This window comes from Carassius carassius, chromosome 13 (assembly GCF_963082965.1).
Source record: "Carassius carassius chromosome 13, fCarCar2.1, whole genome shotgun sequence".
In the NCBI taxonomy this organism is placed as follows: Eukaryota; Metazoa; Chordata; class Actinopteri; order Cypriniformes; family Cyprinidae; genus Carassius; species Carassius carassius.
This window is the reverse complement of record NC_081767.1, coordinates 21,345,873-21,362,010: the sequence shown is the minus strand read 5'-3', so window position 1 is coordinate 21,362,010 and position 16,138 is coordinate 21,345,873. Positions and strand designations below refer to the sequence as shown.

Here is a 16,138-nt window from a genome sequence, read left to right as displayed (position 1 = left end):
ACAATTTCAAATGCACTTGACCTAAATGCACTTTGTTTTTATGAGAGAACAGTTCATTTTAAAACCTTTCTGCAGGCCAGTAGGCCTGTACATTATTATTTAATATTCACATGAGTGGGATACATTTTTAGTTTGAATTTTATTTTATACTGTGCATTGTTGCAATGTGCTTAATAAATATTGCATAATTTGTAATTATGTATTTTTATGTTTTTTATAATTTATGTAATTGTAATTATCTTTGAAACTTTAATATTAATTTATGCAATTGCAATGTCTTAATTTTAGTAAAGTTAGTACATGGTCATAGCAATAAATGCAATGGAATAATTGGCATAATTTCTTTCGGTGTTTCGGTTTCGGTTTTCGGCCTTGGTTTTCTCTTTTTCGGTTTTCGGTTTCGGCCAAGAATTTTCATTTCGGTGCATCACTAATTTCGAGACAGCGCCCGTGCTTACGCCTAACTGATACCAGTTGGCTATTTTCCAAGGGGCCAGAGCTGCGATGCAGCCGTGGGTCACCCTGATGCGCGCGCGGCCGGAAATCCAGGCGCGCGCTGGAACACGGTCTCTCAGCCAGCGCTGTAGTGGGCGCATGCGCAGCAGGCCCAGTTTGAGAACCGCAGAGGCTGATGCCATCAGACCTAGCATTTCCTGAAATCGTTTGAGCGGGTAAAGAGACCCGGCTTTGAACGACACGGCTAAATGCTGAATAGTGAGAGCGCGCTGTGACGTCAGACGCGCTGTACATGTCACAGAGTCTATGTCTATCCCCAAAAAGGAAATCCTCTGGCTGGGAGACAGAGCGCTCTTGACAGTGTTGATCGTGAGACCCAGGCATTCTAAATGGCTGAGGATCCAGGATCTGTGTGTCGTCAGTAGTTCCTCGGAATGGGCTAAAACTAGCCAGTCGTCGAGGTAGTTCAATACTCGCACTCCCCGCATTTTTAGGGGTGCGAGAGCGGCATCCATGCACCGTGTAAACGTACGGGGCGCTACGGAGAGGCCGAATGGAAGAACCATGTACTGATAAGTCTGCCCCTCGAAGGCGAATCTCAAGAATGGCCTGTGATGGGGTGCTATTTGAATGTGAAAGTAAGCGTCTTTCAGATCCACTGAGAAAAACCAATCCCTCGGGCGAATTTGCGCGAGTATTTGTTTGGTAGTTAACATTTTGAACGATCGCGTCATAAGCGCTTTGTTCAAACGTCTGAGATCTAGGATGGGTCTGAGACCGCCATCCTTTTTTGGTACGAGGAAGTAGCGGCTGTAAAAGCCTGACTCGCGCTGCGCAGGGGGGACAGTTTCTATCGCCCCTTTTGCAAGAAGGTTTATCAGTTCGGCGCGAAGGACGTGTGTCATTTCGCTTTTCACTTTCGTTTCGACCACGGCGCGAAAGCGCGGCGGTCTGCGAGCGAACTGGAGCGAGTAACCTCGTTTTATTATATTCAAAACCCAATCTGATATGCCGGGGATGGCCTGCCATGCAGCGGCTCGTGCGGCTATGGATTGAATGTGTTTCGGGCACTGGCCGCCTGTTATGAGGGGACCAGTAGCTCGAGTATGCTGTGCTTGTGACACTGTGGTGACAGCGCTTATTTGTAGGGTTGCGCACTGAGAAGTGGGCACGCGCGCTACATTTAGAGCACCTCCGGCGCGAGCGGGAAGGTGGGCATGAAAGGAGACCCGAGTGAGTCTTTGTGACACTTGGGGGAGTGTGTATACATGTAGGGGTGCGTACTGTGTAGTGGGCACACTGCCTACATAGAAAAAGCTCTTTTTGTGCTTTATTGAGGTCGCCGTGAAAACGGTGTTTGTGTGCAGGCGTGCGTGCATTGTAACAGGCTCGTTTACTGCAGTATAGACATCTCCAACCGCCTTTAGTGAGGGGATTGGAGGAAGCATGTGAGGTTTCTTGTGTGGTGGTCCGGCCGCAGCGGGACTTAACCACGGTCTTTTCAGCCCGGAGGTCAGGAGGGCTTCGGAGGCTCGGGGTTCAGCACAATCCTGGGCCGAGGTCCCCGTCTCTCTGGCGGTTTGCGGCTCGTAGAGCGAGAGCGGTGCTGGGTTTTGGTCGCTGGGCGAGACTGTAAGTCTGGCTGCGATGGCTTCGAGGTCTGAGGGGGCGGCGCATTTCTATGGCGTCCCGCAGCAGAGCTAGAGCGTTTCGGCAGGAAGTGTCTCATTGCCTGCGACGTTTTCTGAGCCTCAGTGAAGCGTTCAGCGAAACCCTTAACCGACTGGCCAAAGAGGCCGGAAGGCGAGATAGGAGAGTCGAGAAAGGCGGATTTGTCGGCGTCTTTCATCTCCGTGAGCGTGAGCCAGAGGTGTCGCTCTAAAACAGCGAGGCTTGACATGCTTCGGCCGATCGCTTGTGCTGTGGTCTTTGTCGCACGCAGGGCTAGATCAGTAGCGCTGCGGAGATCTTTAAAGTCATAGGTATCTGGGGCAGACTCGTCCAGGTTACGGAGAAGTCTGGCCTGAAAAACCTGCAGCACAGCCATGGTGTGTAGAGCCGAAGCAGCTTGACCAGCGGAGGTGTAAGCTCGGCCAGCGAGAGCTGAGGTGGTGCGGCACGGCTTGGATGGATGCACAGGCTTCGACCGCCATCCAGCGGCTGAGGGCAGGCAGAGGTGTGCAGCAATAGCCTCCTCGAGAGGGGGGAGGCTCTCGTAACCGTGGTCTCGGGCGCCGTCGACAGAGGAGAGCGCTGACGAGACAGAAGTCTTCAAGCGTGCGGAGAATGGGGCTTTCCACGACTTCGTGAGTTCATTGTGAACTTCCGGGAAGAAGGGGGCGTTTCTTTGCGGAGGGGCCGAAGGGCGCCCCTGCAGGAACCATTCATCCAGCCTTTTAGCAGGCTCGTCTGGAGGAGACCAGTCGAGCTGAAGGTCGCTGACAGCCCTTGTAAGCACGCGAGTAAGCTCCGCGTTGATATCGGCGCGTTGTCCGGTGCAGCTGGGTGCTGTAGAGGGGGGGGGGTCCGCAATGGAGCCCGACCATTCCTCACTACTGGACGCGGCGAGAGAAAGGCTGTCGTGTCTGTCCTCTTCCACCTCAGGCGCTCCGAAGGAGAAGGGGGCGCTGGTGAGCAGGGACTGGCGCTGCTCGTCCACGAAGAGGACAGGCGAAGGAGCGAGAGCGGGCGAGGCACGCGGGGTGTGTTCCGGCGTGAGCTCGCGTGTAACAGTATGCTCAGGCATTCTCTGATCGCGGCGTTTCTTACGCGGCACTTGAGAGAGAAGAGGCGGAGCGGGTGGAGCATCGTGGCTGGTTTGAGCTAATCGAGCCCGCAGGGTCGATATAGCCATGTCGTCGCACTCAGGGCAGCCGCCCTTGAAGAGTGCGCTCTCAGCATGCTCGCGGCCCAGGCAGGAGACACAGATGATGTGGCGGTCCTCGCTGGGCAGAGGGCCTCGGCAGGAAGCACAGGCCCGAGGCATTTGAAACAACGCCTCGAATTCTGGAGGAAAAAAGTGTGATGCAGCGGCAAACACACTAGCTTTGAAAAGGATATAGTCACGCCGGATGGCGCAGCAGGAAGCGAGTGCTGAAGGCGGCGTCGAGATGAAGCACGAGCCGGCGTCCTCAGATCTGCGTTGCAGTGCTATCCCGCTGAGAGGCTTTTCGACGGCGTGTAGAGGCTTCTCCGGAGAAGACAGCGAAGTGCAGGTGAGATCGCTGAAGGAGATGAAATCTGATCCCTATGGTGAAGCGGTGGCTTATATAGTTCCAGCCACGCCTATTTTGGCGCGCTCTGACGTCCAATGGGCGCGAAGCGCCCCCATTGGTTCGTTACTCTCCGCCGCCTCACCATAGGTTGCTGCAGTTGCCGCAGCACAGCCAATAAGCGCGCGAGCCGCTTCGCTTGGGTCTGCTGTGCTGCAGCACTGCGTTTTACATTATTTAAAAATTAAGGATAATTTTTGGCTTCATATTCTCGAGAAAAGGGGACCTTTTCCCATAGCGTAAGCTAGCTTACGCAGTACGAGAGTACTCTCGAAAGGGAACCTGTTAAGGAGCTGCAGCGTTTTATCAGACATCATGTCATTTGCAACAAAACAAACAAAGAAAAACAAAACTCGTTAAAAACAAGTTCTCTCCAGAGAATGAGGGACAAACTTACCGAAGTGTATGAGGAGAATTAAAAATCATTTTTGAAGTAACTTAACGTTACAAACGTTAACATCAGACGCGGTTGCTGCCTTGTTCAACACTGCCTCTCGCGTCAACGGAAAATACCCGCAGAGAGTAGAGGTCGCTAACTAAATGCACATTTGACCGTCTAAAAAAATTATAATAAAATACTTTAAAAATGTATATTTTACAATTTCTAATAAAAAAATAACATACCTGATGTGTGCATCCAAGTCATCCACCATCGATGGAAAAAGAGGCGCGAACGTCCTTCTTGAGGTGCGGAGTGACGTTGCAGCAATGTGATTGGATGATAGTTAACACATATTGTGTTGGACACACTGTGTTGTTTCTCTCTCTCTTTCGCTTTTTTTTTTTTTTACACATGATCAACTTAAAATTACACAAAATGTGTTAAAATAGCCATAACACAAAAAATGTGTTATTAATTAACACATCCTTTTTGAGAGTGCACACACACACGATTATTAAATTACGGGCAGAAAATGCTTAAAATGTGTTCTTTCTAATCCAGTAACATTATAATCTTGACGTTAATCTTACAGCATGGTTAAACAGACAGAAGCCTGTATTGACTATGACAGTGTGGAGAGTTGGAGACAGCAGCGCTGATCATTGTGCCTCACACTTTCAAACTCGTCATTTCACAACACTGAGGCGAGGAAACGAGCCAGCGCTATCAACAACACTGCTGCCCCGAGGGCTCTTCCTAGTCAAGTCCTGAGAGCCACAGAGGAATCTTGGGAATACCACTGCAAAATGAAGAACACTGTTTATTCGAAAACGTTTCCGAGCTTTTCTTTTTTATCGTCTGTTTCTCGATAAACTGGTTGGCGGATCATACCTTCATTTCCAGATCAAGACACCGATGAAAATAACATCAGTCACCGCGAGTAGATAGCAGCGTTTAGATAAAAACCCATTTCGCCTTTAAAATAATACGCCTACATGATAACCAAGGGACATCATGCAGGGGCAACAGCAGCGCTTAACCTTTAGTTTTACAACGATATATAGACTTAATTAGAAATTTCGGATTACTGATACAAAGCACGCCTGCACGCGCTTCATTCCGGATTCGACCAGCAAGCCGCAAAGAAACTCAACCCAAAAGTGTTGAAGAGCTCCATGCATTCAAAAAGGTGGGTTCTGAGTGATTTCTTAACGAATAGCTTTGATTTTTTTGAAACTTTCTGCAGCGGTTACTTTAACAGTGAAGACCTCCATATAAACGATATAGAGATCATATATTGCATAGTTTTGACTCAAAAGTCTGCATCGCAAGTAGTCGAGTTCTTTGGCTACAGTGCTAATCTAAATGTAAGGATTGTGTTTAATATTAGGAATAATTACATTATTCTATTTTTGCATTAGCCTTATTAGGATAGAAGGAAATGAGAATGGGATTTTTAGATGTTATGCTGCTGTCACTAATGAGTGTTATTTTGCTGTCTAAATTTGAATAATTTAGCCTCTGTTGCACTAGAAATCATATAGAGACGATCAATTAAACTCACAAATGGTAGAGAACATCTGTGTTGGGTTCACAGCACCATCTAGGCTATATTTTCTTTCTAAAGATATATCATAATGTCATGTTTTGGTATTAAGTACCTCAAATAAATTATCTCTAATTTCAAAAGAAAATGGAGACATCACAGTTGAACTGTAAATCATATAGTGGTTCTTTCAAACCCTTATACACTAGGACGCATCTTGAGTCTGGAGATATCATTCATTCTCCACCACTGTGCAAGCGCCATCTGTTGGACTGCAACAGCTGACCACTAAAAACAAAACCATATAGCCTGCCCTAACAAATACACATTCCCTCCTCTTCCTTAGGACCGTTCAGTTACCTTGACCTGTCAAAATCTAAAAAATAAAAAATAAAGACTTTTATAATCAGATCAATTACTTTAATTAATAGCTTTTATACTTTATAGATGGGCAAGCATCATTCATTCTTCATCTCATATGTTCACACAAATAAAAAAGTAGTCCTAGTATGATTATGTATTTTATAAATATTTCACATTTTATAGTAGTGCATCTTGTTACGGTCATCTGTTGGGGGACTTAATGAAGCAAATGCAGCGATGTGAGTTTGTTAGATCTCTAAACTGGGGTCACATCACATATTGGCAGTTGTTTTTAAACGTTTTAAAAAAAGGGTGCATTTATGTTGACAGAGACAGAACACTATGTAACAGGTGATCAAACATTATGCAGTTGCAGTTTAGTTGTGGGTGGTATGGGCTTCTCTTTCATTTTTGAAGAATAGGTTTGAAAAGAAACATCTTTCCATTTGGAATTCTTCCTAAAATCAATCTACTGCACAAATAAAGCATCAATTCCAAATGCAATTTTAACCAGAAACGAATTGTTTCTTTTGCATTTAAATGAGTATGTAACACAGGAGTGTCCAGTCCTGCTCCTGGGGGGGCTACTGTCTTGCAGAGTTTAGCTCCATCAAACACAACACACCTGGACCACAGAAATCAAGATCTTCAGGGCTACTAATCTTCTGGCTATTTATGTTGGGAGAAGCTAAACTCTGCAAGATGTTGGCCCTTATTGGACCTGCTTTAACCCATTAACCTAGCTATAGGTAAGCATGTATAATACCTGGGCAGTCTAATGAAATAGACTGTAAATTCATGTGTGTGTGTGTGTGTGTGTGTGTGTGTGTGTATATATATATATATATATATATATATAATTTTTTTTTTTTTTTTTTTTTTTTTTTAATTGAAAGTATGTTTTATTCTGGATTATAATTAAAATAACAATTTATTGTTGATATATTGATGTATTTGCAAATGTACTGTTAGCCGAGGCTATATAATATGAATCAGTTAACTATTTCTTCAAATTGGGGCTATTGTGACCACCGTCATGTATTGTGATTATGATTTATATGAGACAGACAGAGCAATCTTCTTGGATACATTAATAAAAGAGGCTTTAATTATTATGTATACTAAATATGGTAGCCAAGTTATACAGCTCTGGACATGTTACTATTTACACCAGCCATGCAAAAATAAAAGCAAGACCATCTGTACTTTCATTTGTAGTGTGTGCAGTACATCAGCTCTTATTGTGCACAGATGGGATTAAATGGGCTAATTGGTGAATTTGTGTATAAGACTCAAGTAAATGGTATTTAATTACCAAGGTAATTTTAGAACTTCAGAAATACATTTTCACTCTCATTTTGATTCTCGCAAAACTGAAAATGCATAGGCCTATAACCGCTCAGGAAACTAACTATAACACAGCTATTTGATAAAAGTAACAAGCATGGGTTCACTTTCCTGAGCTCGCAGACATGGCAAACGGGTGAAGCCCAGTTTTCAAAGCCCAGGCGTAATTTGAAACTAGTCAGGGGTTGGTGGCGAAACAGTGACTTCTTATTGGTGCACTTTAGTGTAGGCTGCACCCTCTTGATACTAGCGAACTGGAAAATCGATGGCACGTTTCTAGTGAGGGTTGGGAATGTGTGAACACAGAGAATACCTGACAAAAAGCAGCGATATTTATTCGACGGAAGGGCGGGCTGCATGATTTCGATATGTTGCGGTTCTTCAGCAACTTTCAATCGAACGGAAAATCGCAGCATTATTCTAATTCGCCTTTCCTCACATTGCTGGTGTAAATAGGGAGAGGAGAGGAGCGCTGTCCCGTGCTGGATGGATGGTTATGGGGAAAGGAGCAGGACCATCGGCGCTACAAGTCTGCCAGTTCGTTGTACTCTTTCTCTGTCTGTTTCCAGCAGGTAAGAAAAACCCTTTTAATCTAATTCGAGTTTTAGGACTGAAAATAAGGACACGTATATGTTTTTTGGAGTTTAATCGTCGAAGCAATGATGACCTAATCGTTAAAAAAAACAGCAAACATTTAAAGAAATTAATGTTGAAATAATGCAGACAAACGCATGCTTTGTTACTTAGCAGCAAACTAAACGCAGTTAGATATATTTTGATTAGTCATGACCCAATTATGGCTGGCAAAAGTTACTTATCTTCCAAAACACTGTCAGCGCGCATTCCTTTATTATGCACGCTTGAATAATGTTGTTTATAACTTTCAAGTTTACGCTAGGCTACACATAACACATTTAAGTTGAAGGGGTTAAATGTAAATCTAAACATTTTCGCATTGAGAAAGTTGAGCGAATGTGTGCAGATCTAGAGTGATACTTAGGTTTTTTAGAGCCATTGTTTAAACCGTGCGAGAAGAGCGTGGTGATCCGAGGGTTCGGTTCGAACACTACCGCAGTGTTTCCCACAGCTCTGGCGGAGATTCGCTGCTGTGTTTCGGGGAGGGGAAGCGAAGCCTCCACATCTCTGTTTTCGCTGGACTTGTGAGGACAAAATTTCCAAAAACCATTTCACAAGCAGAGTAAAGCCTTTAAAAAGTTTGATGACCGTATGTCCTTAAATGGAAATGTCAGAAGTTTCCTGTATAGATACCTGCATAGATAAAAAAAAATAGATTAACTGTAATATTTTGATGTCCACTGTATTAAATTTATACTTATGTTTCCACCATAAACTGTGGCATGGATTAGTTTGGCAGTGGCTGTCACTTGAAGTTACTTGTTTTTTTTGTGTTCTGAGTTTTTTTTTTTAATCTAAAATTAAAATGTGATCGTGACCATTATTGATATTTTTCAGTGCCAAGTGTTTATATGTCTGCATGTTTGATTCACCACTTCTAAAATTTACCAGAGATCATAACCACTCAATCGGAATACATTTTTTTCTTTAACCAACATGAATATAGATATGATATTAAATGCTAAATGACCTAGCATGCATTGATTTCACAGTGAATTGTAAATACAGCTATTTTACTGTGTAGGCAATCCCAAATGATTATGGGTCAACAGTGTTTTCCAAATGTGATAATTAATTCATGTGTTTCTCACTATAATGGAATTTATAAGGGCTGTTTTATTCTGTCAAGACTCTGATTAGTTGTAAATAGTGAGCAGTTTGATTTTACACCCGGTGTCCCATCTTCTTTCAAGTTATTTAACGCCAAACAAAAGGTAATCATGCAAGCACTAGTCGTTGACATCTTAAATTAACCTATTGTCTCTTATCAGATGGATGATGAATGCCCTTTGTAGCTGCTAGGTGGAAGATGTGTGTGTAACTGGGACAACAAAGATTGTTGCTTGATCATTTGAAAACAAAGTTGTGTAGTTTTGGCATGTCCTTGCATTTTATGAAACGCAAATGGTAAAAAAAACCCACATGACTGAAAAGCCTCCGGATTTCATTTCAGCTCTTGTAATCCGAGAAAGGGGAATGTGTTTGAATTTGCTTTTGCCTTTGATTATGGCCTCTTGCTCTGGACAGGTGGCTATCCATATCCAGTTTGACCTGTGGAATGGTGAGACCTACTCTGTGTTCCACCCATTGGTCCTGGAGCCAGTTTCTCTCCAGAGATCCTGTTGCTTTGCCCCCTTTCCGTCCTGTACTGCACAGCCGATTAAACTCTACCTAATTCCTTTACATAAGGCTAATTTATGACTGCTGGTTTCTTCTCAATGTCAAATTTCATTGTTTTCATTCAGAACCCCCCCCCCCCCCCCCCCCCCCCCCCACACACACACACACACCTCGCTACCCCCTACTGTTACCCTTAGTGTTTTTTTTTGTTTTGTTTTTTCAGATGTGCATTTGCCCTTGGTCACTGACATCCCTGGTGCTTCACTCAAAAGCACCTCCACGATCTGCTTAGCAATGCAAAAGTACAAATCGAGGTGTGAATGAGTGTGATTTTGATGTGAGATGATTAACACTTCTAAATAATAGACTTTTGTTGGTGTGAATGTCAGTTTGAAGGCTTCCTTTCCATTTGTCTTAATGCTTTTCATTTTTGTTGCACCTTAAAAAGTGTGAAATTGCTAGATATCCTAATTGGATCTTGGAATCAGTCAAGCATTATTTGATAAAGCATACAGCCCATTTACTTATATAAAGTGATGTCATTCATGGTGAGGTAATGAAGTTAGATAAGCCCGTCGAGAGTTCATTACTTTGTAATGATGCCTATTTAGATGCTTATTCCTTAATTTCTGTATTACAGTAGCTCTTAAGTGTTGAGCTTTTCTCCCCTGTGACCAACATAATCAGAGTATTCCATTAACATTCTAAATTTCACATTAAATCAACAAATGTTGATTGGCCTTCTATGTTTTTTTTTTTGTTTGTTTTTATTTATTTTTGAAAAGGCAACCAGACAACAGTAGCCTTGCTTTATACTACATTTATATCACTTAGACTTGATGGAAATTGGCAAAAAACTGAAACTTGGAACTTAGTTAGAATGTTGTTGTTTTTTATTACTGATGGTATTAAAGCTTCACTTTGTCCAGATTTTGAGAGAATTCATGTGTTGTTTTGAGAGCCTTGAGCAACTGGCTTTCATGAAGATAACAATAAACTGAACTTCATTTAAAGTTCAGTACTGACATAACCATAATAACAATTACTATATGAAATGTGAATAAAAAGCTTTGTAAAATTAACTAGAAGAAATTAAAATGGGCTATTCTTGATTAAAAAAAATGTAAAGGACAAGTCATTAGAACGGTTAGTTTTTAGATATTAGAATTTTAGTTTTCAAATTTAAAGCTTAATCAGTGTTGTCAGCTACTCAGGCTGATACTTATTTAATTTTAGCTTTCTGTAAACTTGGTTTGACCATGACCAGTGTGTTTATGCTCTCTTTTCACTTTACAGCAACTCTGCAGTGTAAGATCCTGAAGTGTAACTCAGAGTTCTGGGCCTCCACCTCCAGCTCTGGCCCAGAAGAGGAGTTCTGCACTGCTCTGCGAGCGTATAACAGCTGTGTCCGTCGCACTGCCCGTACGTGCCGGGGTGACCTGGCCTACCATTCAGCCCAACATGGCATAGAGGATCTTATGAGCCAACACAATTGCTCTAAAGAAGGGCCCACTACCCAGCCTCGTGCCCGCACACCCCCGCCCCCGGTCCAGCCACCGCCGGACATCAACGCTCCCTCGGACAAACCAGAGGTGTGCCATTATGAGCGGAGTTTACCACGTAATGCTGCGCCTCCAAATTACACTCACTGTGGCTTTTTTGGGGACCCACATCTCCGCACATTCAACGATGACTTTCAGACCTGTAAAGTTGAGGGTGCCTGGCCACTGATTCACAATAAGTACCTGTCTGTGCAGGTTACGAACACTCCTGTTGTACCTGGATCTTCTGCTACAGCTACTAGCAAGGTAAGGATATTCTGTGTCTCACATAAAAAACAAGCAAAAGGAATTTCAGCATCAGTCTGTGGTCTTATTTTAGCAGCTTATTTTCAACCATAGCCACAATTTTAAGGAACTGTTTCAGCATGGAACTAATTAATGGTGAAAGTGTGGTTTTACTAGTGGGAAGAGAAAGCAGACTTTGTAAGTGCAGACTCTAGTTAGCATTTGGATGTGTTCCACGACATAAGACATAAAGTAAATTTCTTTTTTTAAAAAGAAGTGCCAACAGAAAAAGAGAGGCAGGCTAATAACTTAGAATGTTAGCAGGCCATTCAGGACTAATGTTACTATATATATGTGGCAGTCCTTACCATTGTTTGTGTGATTTAACTAAGTGCTCGGTCCATACAGGAAACAGACAACATTTTCTCTGCATTAGTTGGCCCTCAAACCTCATAAATGATCATTGTTTTGCTTTACGGCCCATTGGAAAAACCAGAGAGCTGCTTTAGAATTGGCCAGCTGTGGAGCCTAAGGTAAAAACACAGGACTACAAGTTTATGTGTCCGATTGCTGAATGCTAATTTCACTATGCCCGATGTCCTTTTGACTGCTGTAATTGTGTGACCAGGGTTCAATGTTTTTCAGAGTCTTTCCTTGTGGCAGAAAAGCACAGGAACGTTGTACTGAGTCACATTAAGAAACAGAGCAATTTTCCGCCATCAAAAACCTCTAATGATTCCCCATTAAGTAGATGGACCCACAGCTCTTTCTTGTAGAAGGGAAAGGGATCATGGTATTTTTGTTAAGCTGTTTTTTTTTTTTTTATAAATGAATGGATTTTGTAACATTCAGCTGGGACAAAAGTGAAAAACAAGTCTACAGGCAGATGGCACCTGTGCAAACAAGACATCTCTTGTTTATTGATAGACCCTTTGCTTTAAACAAGCTCTTGCTGTCCTGCGAAAAACTAAAGTGGTGCTAACCGGAGGTAGATAACTGCACCCTTAGTGATTATAGTCTCCACTAAACTCAGACATAGAGACACACTCATAGGCATCATTTCCAAGATCAGAACAGCCTGGACATCCCGAGGTCAAATATGTGTCAGCAGTCCATTGGCCTCCTAATGGCTACTTGCTGGAGGACTCAGAGTTAGGAGCAGCCTTCTCTAATTAGCCCCTGTGCAGGCTGTGCTCTCTAGCTGCCGTGAGTCCACTCCCTGGAGCTGAATCTGGGGTTCACAGGCAGGCCCTGAGCAGCATGAAAGGATTGTCTTTGTGTCTGCATACTGAGGCCTGCTGTAACATAGACTGGACCTGTGTTTCTCCAGAGAGTGCGTTTATATTGGCCCCCTGTATCTTGAGCTGCTGCTGAAATGTGACATTACGAAAGCTTCTGGGATTGGAGGGTCTGCATGGCACAGTCCTCTCGTTTTATAAAGACAATGCTCAGTTATGCAGAATGGAATACTCAAGTCACTATCTTTTGCCATGTGCAGTGGTGCATAAAACACTTCATACCTGTGGCTGCTGTTTCTTGCCTGGTTTTGATTAAACAAATATGTCATTTTCAAAATCAAAACTTTGTGTACTTGAAAGGTTTTCTAGCCATCTACTTTTTTATCTCTAGAATGTGATTTATAAATTCTGTTGTTAACTACTACAATTCAATTAATGATTTTATAGTTTCAGTTAATGTTTTTATTTCTGTTTTGTCAAAAACCATAATTAATACAGTACAATTTAAATAATCTTGCAAATAACTCTCACTTGTTCTAACTCTCACTTTTACCACAGCTAACAATCATCTTCAGGAACTATCAAGAATGTGTAGACCAGAAGATGTACCATGCGGAGACTAACGAGCTTCCAGCTGCATTTGCTGATGGTTCAAAGAACGGAGGTGACCGCCATGGGGCCAACACCTTACGTATAGTAGAGAAGGTGCCTGGACAACATGTGGAGATCCAAGCACGTTATATCGGCACCACTATTGTAGTTCGGCAGGTTGGCCGCTACCTCACTTTTGCAGTGCGGATGCCAGAGGAAGTTGTGAATTCGGTGGAGGACCAAGATAACCAGGACCTTTACCTCTGCCTGCATGGTTGCCCTGCCAACCAGCGAATAGACTTCAGGACCTTCAGAGCACATGCAGCTGAGAGCCAAGGCTTAGGCAGGGGCGGGCCGGGCACTCCTACACATGGTTTCACACACCAGTCAGCCATGGCCAAGTGCAAAGAACGTCTACCAGTTGAGGATTTGTATTTCCAATCCTGTGTTTTTGACTTGCTATCTTCTGGGGACATCAACTTCACCCTTGCGGCCTACTATGCCTTTGAGGATGTTAAAATGCTCCACTCCAACAAAGACAAGTATCACCTCTTTGAAAGGGATACAATATTCAATTCTGCCTCAGAGAAATGGGGTTTTAGTTTCCTAATCCTCATCAGCCTTGTTGTCGTACAGTTATGGACTGACATGCATTTCATTTGTCTGTAGTCCCCAATGGACATCCTTGTTAGATGGTTGGAAGGTGCTGTATGCATGTGAAATGCTGCTCTCACCATGTTGTGTTCCATCTATCAGAGGTTGGGATTCTCAGCTAGAGCCTGAGATTCTGCCCAGGGCTTTCACACTTGTGTGTCTTGTGTCACGCCATGGACTCATCTCTCGTCATCATCACGTATGTTCATTCATCAGGCCAGAGCAGAAGCGTTCCTGGAGACCCACCCATCTCTGTGGTCATCCTGCTGATCTCATAACTGGTTCATGACAGAGAACAGTGCTGAGAGGTCCTGAGACTCGAGTCAGATTAAACCACCCTTTTTCCCACCAGGGTGATGTGTCACTGACAGGAGTGAGAGGGGGATGATCCTTTGCAGAAAGAAGAGCTTGGAGATGTTCTTCAGTTCACTTGATGCCAAGTGAGAGGTGAAGTATGTCTCCCGGAGCCAGGCTGGAGGACTGACAGGAGCTTTTATTCACGTCTCCAAAGTTGGAGGGCCGGCAGGGGTTCTCTTTGAAGAAGCTTCTAGAGAAAACCCCCTGGCCAAGGCCATGTCAGACTAGTAAGTCATGCTGTCTACAGAGGCCATAACATCAGGCCTTTTGTATAATTTGTCTATGTGTGTGTGCAAGAGAAAGATTTTGTGGGTGATTATATGAATGCTTGTGTGTGTGTGTGTGTGTGTGAGAGAAGTGTTTCATAATATCTGTAGATTGCACCCAGAGTCATAATGTAGCTCTGGTGTGGTGGTTCATGGGTCAGTAAGAAGTTTTACTGTCTGCCAAGAGCTCTTTTCAACATTTTATATAAAAATGGGGTGTCAGACATTGTGTCAAACTTTAAACTACACCCATACTGCTTAGGTGTTATAATTTTGGAAAATATTTATTGAATTTTCTCTATCTTCAAATTGGATGTTCAAAGTTAGCCTGAACAATTGTTAGGCACATAGAGAATAACATTGACTTTGTTCACAAAGTAAAAGCCATTGAATAAACAAAATAATAGTCATACAATGGTATAGCCCTAGGCAGAGTTGTCTTTGAAAATAGCAAACTTGCTTCAGATAAACATGTTTTTGGAAAACAATAATCATGCCAGTTTGCAGTAGGGGTAGCATAACCAGCAACGTATATATCCAGGAGAGAGCCAAGTTCCTCCATAAAATGTTTGCAGTTTGAGATGGGACCCACAAGGAAGGTCCATCAATCATCCTTACTGCTTCTTAAAAGAGCAACGCCTTGCTCTCCATTTCAAAAGGGTGTCGACGTGGCTGTGCTGTAGGCCCCGTTTAACTCATGACTGTAGATCTGTGAATTTATGGCCGAGGCGTTTTGCCAAAGAACAAGCCATGGTGCCAACAATTTCCCAAACAGCTGAATTTTCTCTCTCTCACTTTCTCATGGGACTTTTGGTGGTTTACTTTGCTAAGTATTGGGCTCAAACCAGATGTCCTGATTGTGTATAATATTGGAAGGTGCTGCTAACTACAGTGAGGTGGATGGATCAGTGCAGGAGCTATTGAGAACATCTGCCATGCATTTCTTGTGACATTTGAAATGGGGGCATTTGCTCTTCAGCCATTAGCAGGCTCAGGTTTACTGGCACTCAGTATTGTAAATCGCAGTAGTAGTATTGGTGAGCTAAAGTCACACGATACATAACACCACTATTTTAAAGAGTGAAACTGCACCCTAGGTAGCTTAATAGTTTTATAGGCCATGTCTAGAGACTGTTGGAAAGGTCTTAATGGAAGATGAAGCCCACATAACTTCATCTTCAACATGTCCAATTTCTTCTAAGAATGTGTCACAGTTGTCTCTTATCAGTGCTTGTTTTCTTTTAGTAAAAAGTACTATGAAAATATGGTTTAGATATGAATTATACATAAAGAATCCTTTGAAAGACTTCATGGTAAATTATTCTTACACTGTAAAGTTTTGAGAGCCTTAATACTGCTAAGAAAGCTTGTTGGTGCAGTTTGTGGCTTTAAAGAGACTTTGAAAGCATAAAAAAATGATTGTAATGACTTTTGTGTTTAAGTGTGCTTGTGTTGTCAGTGCTTTTTGGATTTATGTGTGTAATGTGACATGTATATAAGTTTGTGTGATTTGGCAATTCATATTTTGTGCTGATTCTTTGGTACATCAAACGGTGTGGTGAAATTTACCTTTAAATTTAAAGGGATATTGTGTACACAAGCACAACAAAAACAATTTTAGGG

At 42.9% G+C, this 16,138-nt stretch overlaps 1 protein-coding gene across 1 annotated transcript; it reads left to right on the top strand.

Annotated features, from left to right (window-relative positions):
* The first annotated feature begins 4,796 nt into the window (after positions 1-4,796).
* Positions 4,797-14,432, top strand: LOC132156094 (repulsive guidance molecule A-like). The gene is made up of 4 exons (XM_059564928.1): positions 4,797-5,299; positions 7,823-7,938; positions 10,919-11,430; positions 13,206-14,432. The coding sequence occupies exons 1-4, from the start codon at positions 5,286-5,288 to the stop codon at positions 13,905-13,907; spliced, it is 1,344 nt and encodes a 447-aa protein (XP_059420911.1). The 5' UTR covers positions 4,797-5,285; the 3' UTR covers positions 13,908-14,432.
* The last annotated feature ends 1,706 nt before the right edge of the window (positions 14,433-16,138 follow it).

What these genes read in the sequence shown, in the direction of transcription:
- LOC132156094 (XM_059564928.1), top strand. An exon ending in TCTCTGTCTGTTTCCAGCAG is followed by an intron (nt 7,939 to 10,918) that starts GTAAGAAAAACC and finishes TTCACTTTACAG; the next exon opens with CAACTCTGCAGTGTAAGATC. An exon ending in CTGCTACAGCTACTAGCAAG is followed by an intron (nt 11,431 to 13,205) that starts GTAAGGATATTC and finishes CTTTTACCACAG; the next exon opens with CTAACAATCATCTTCAGGAA.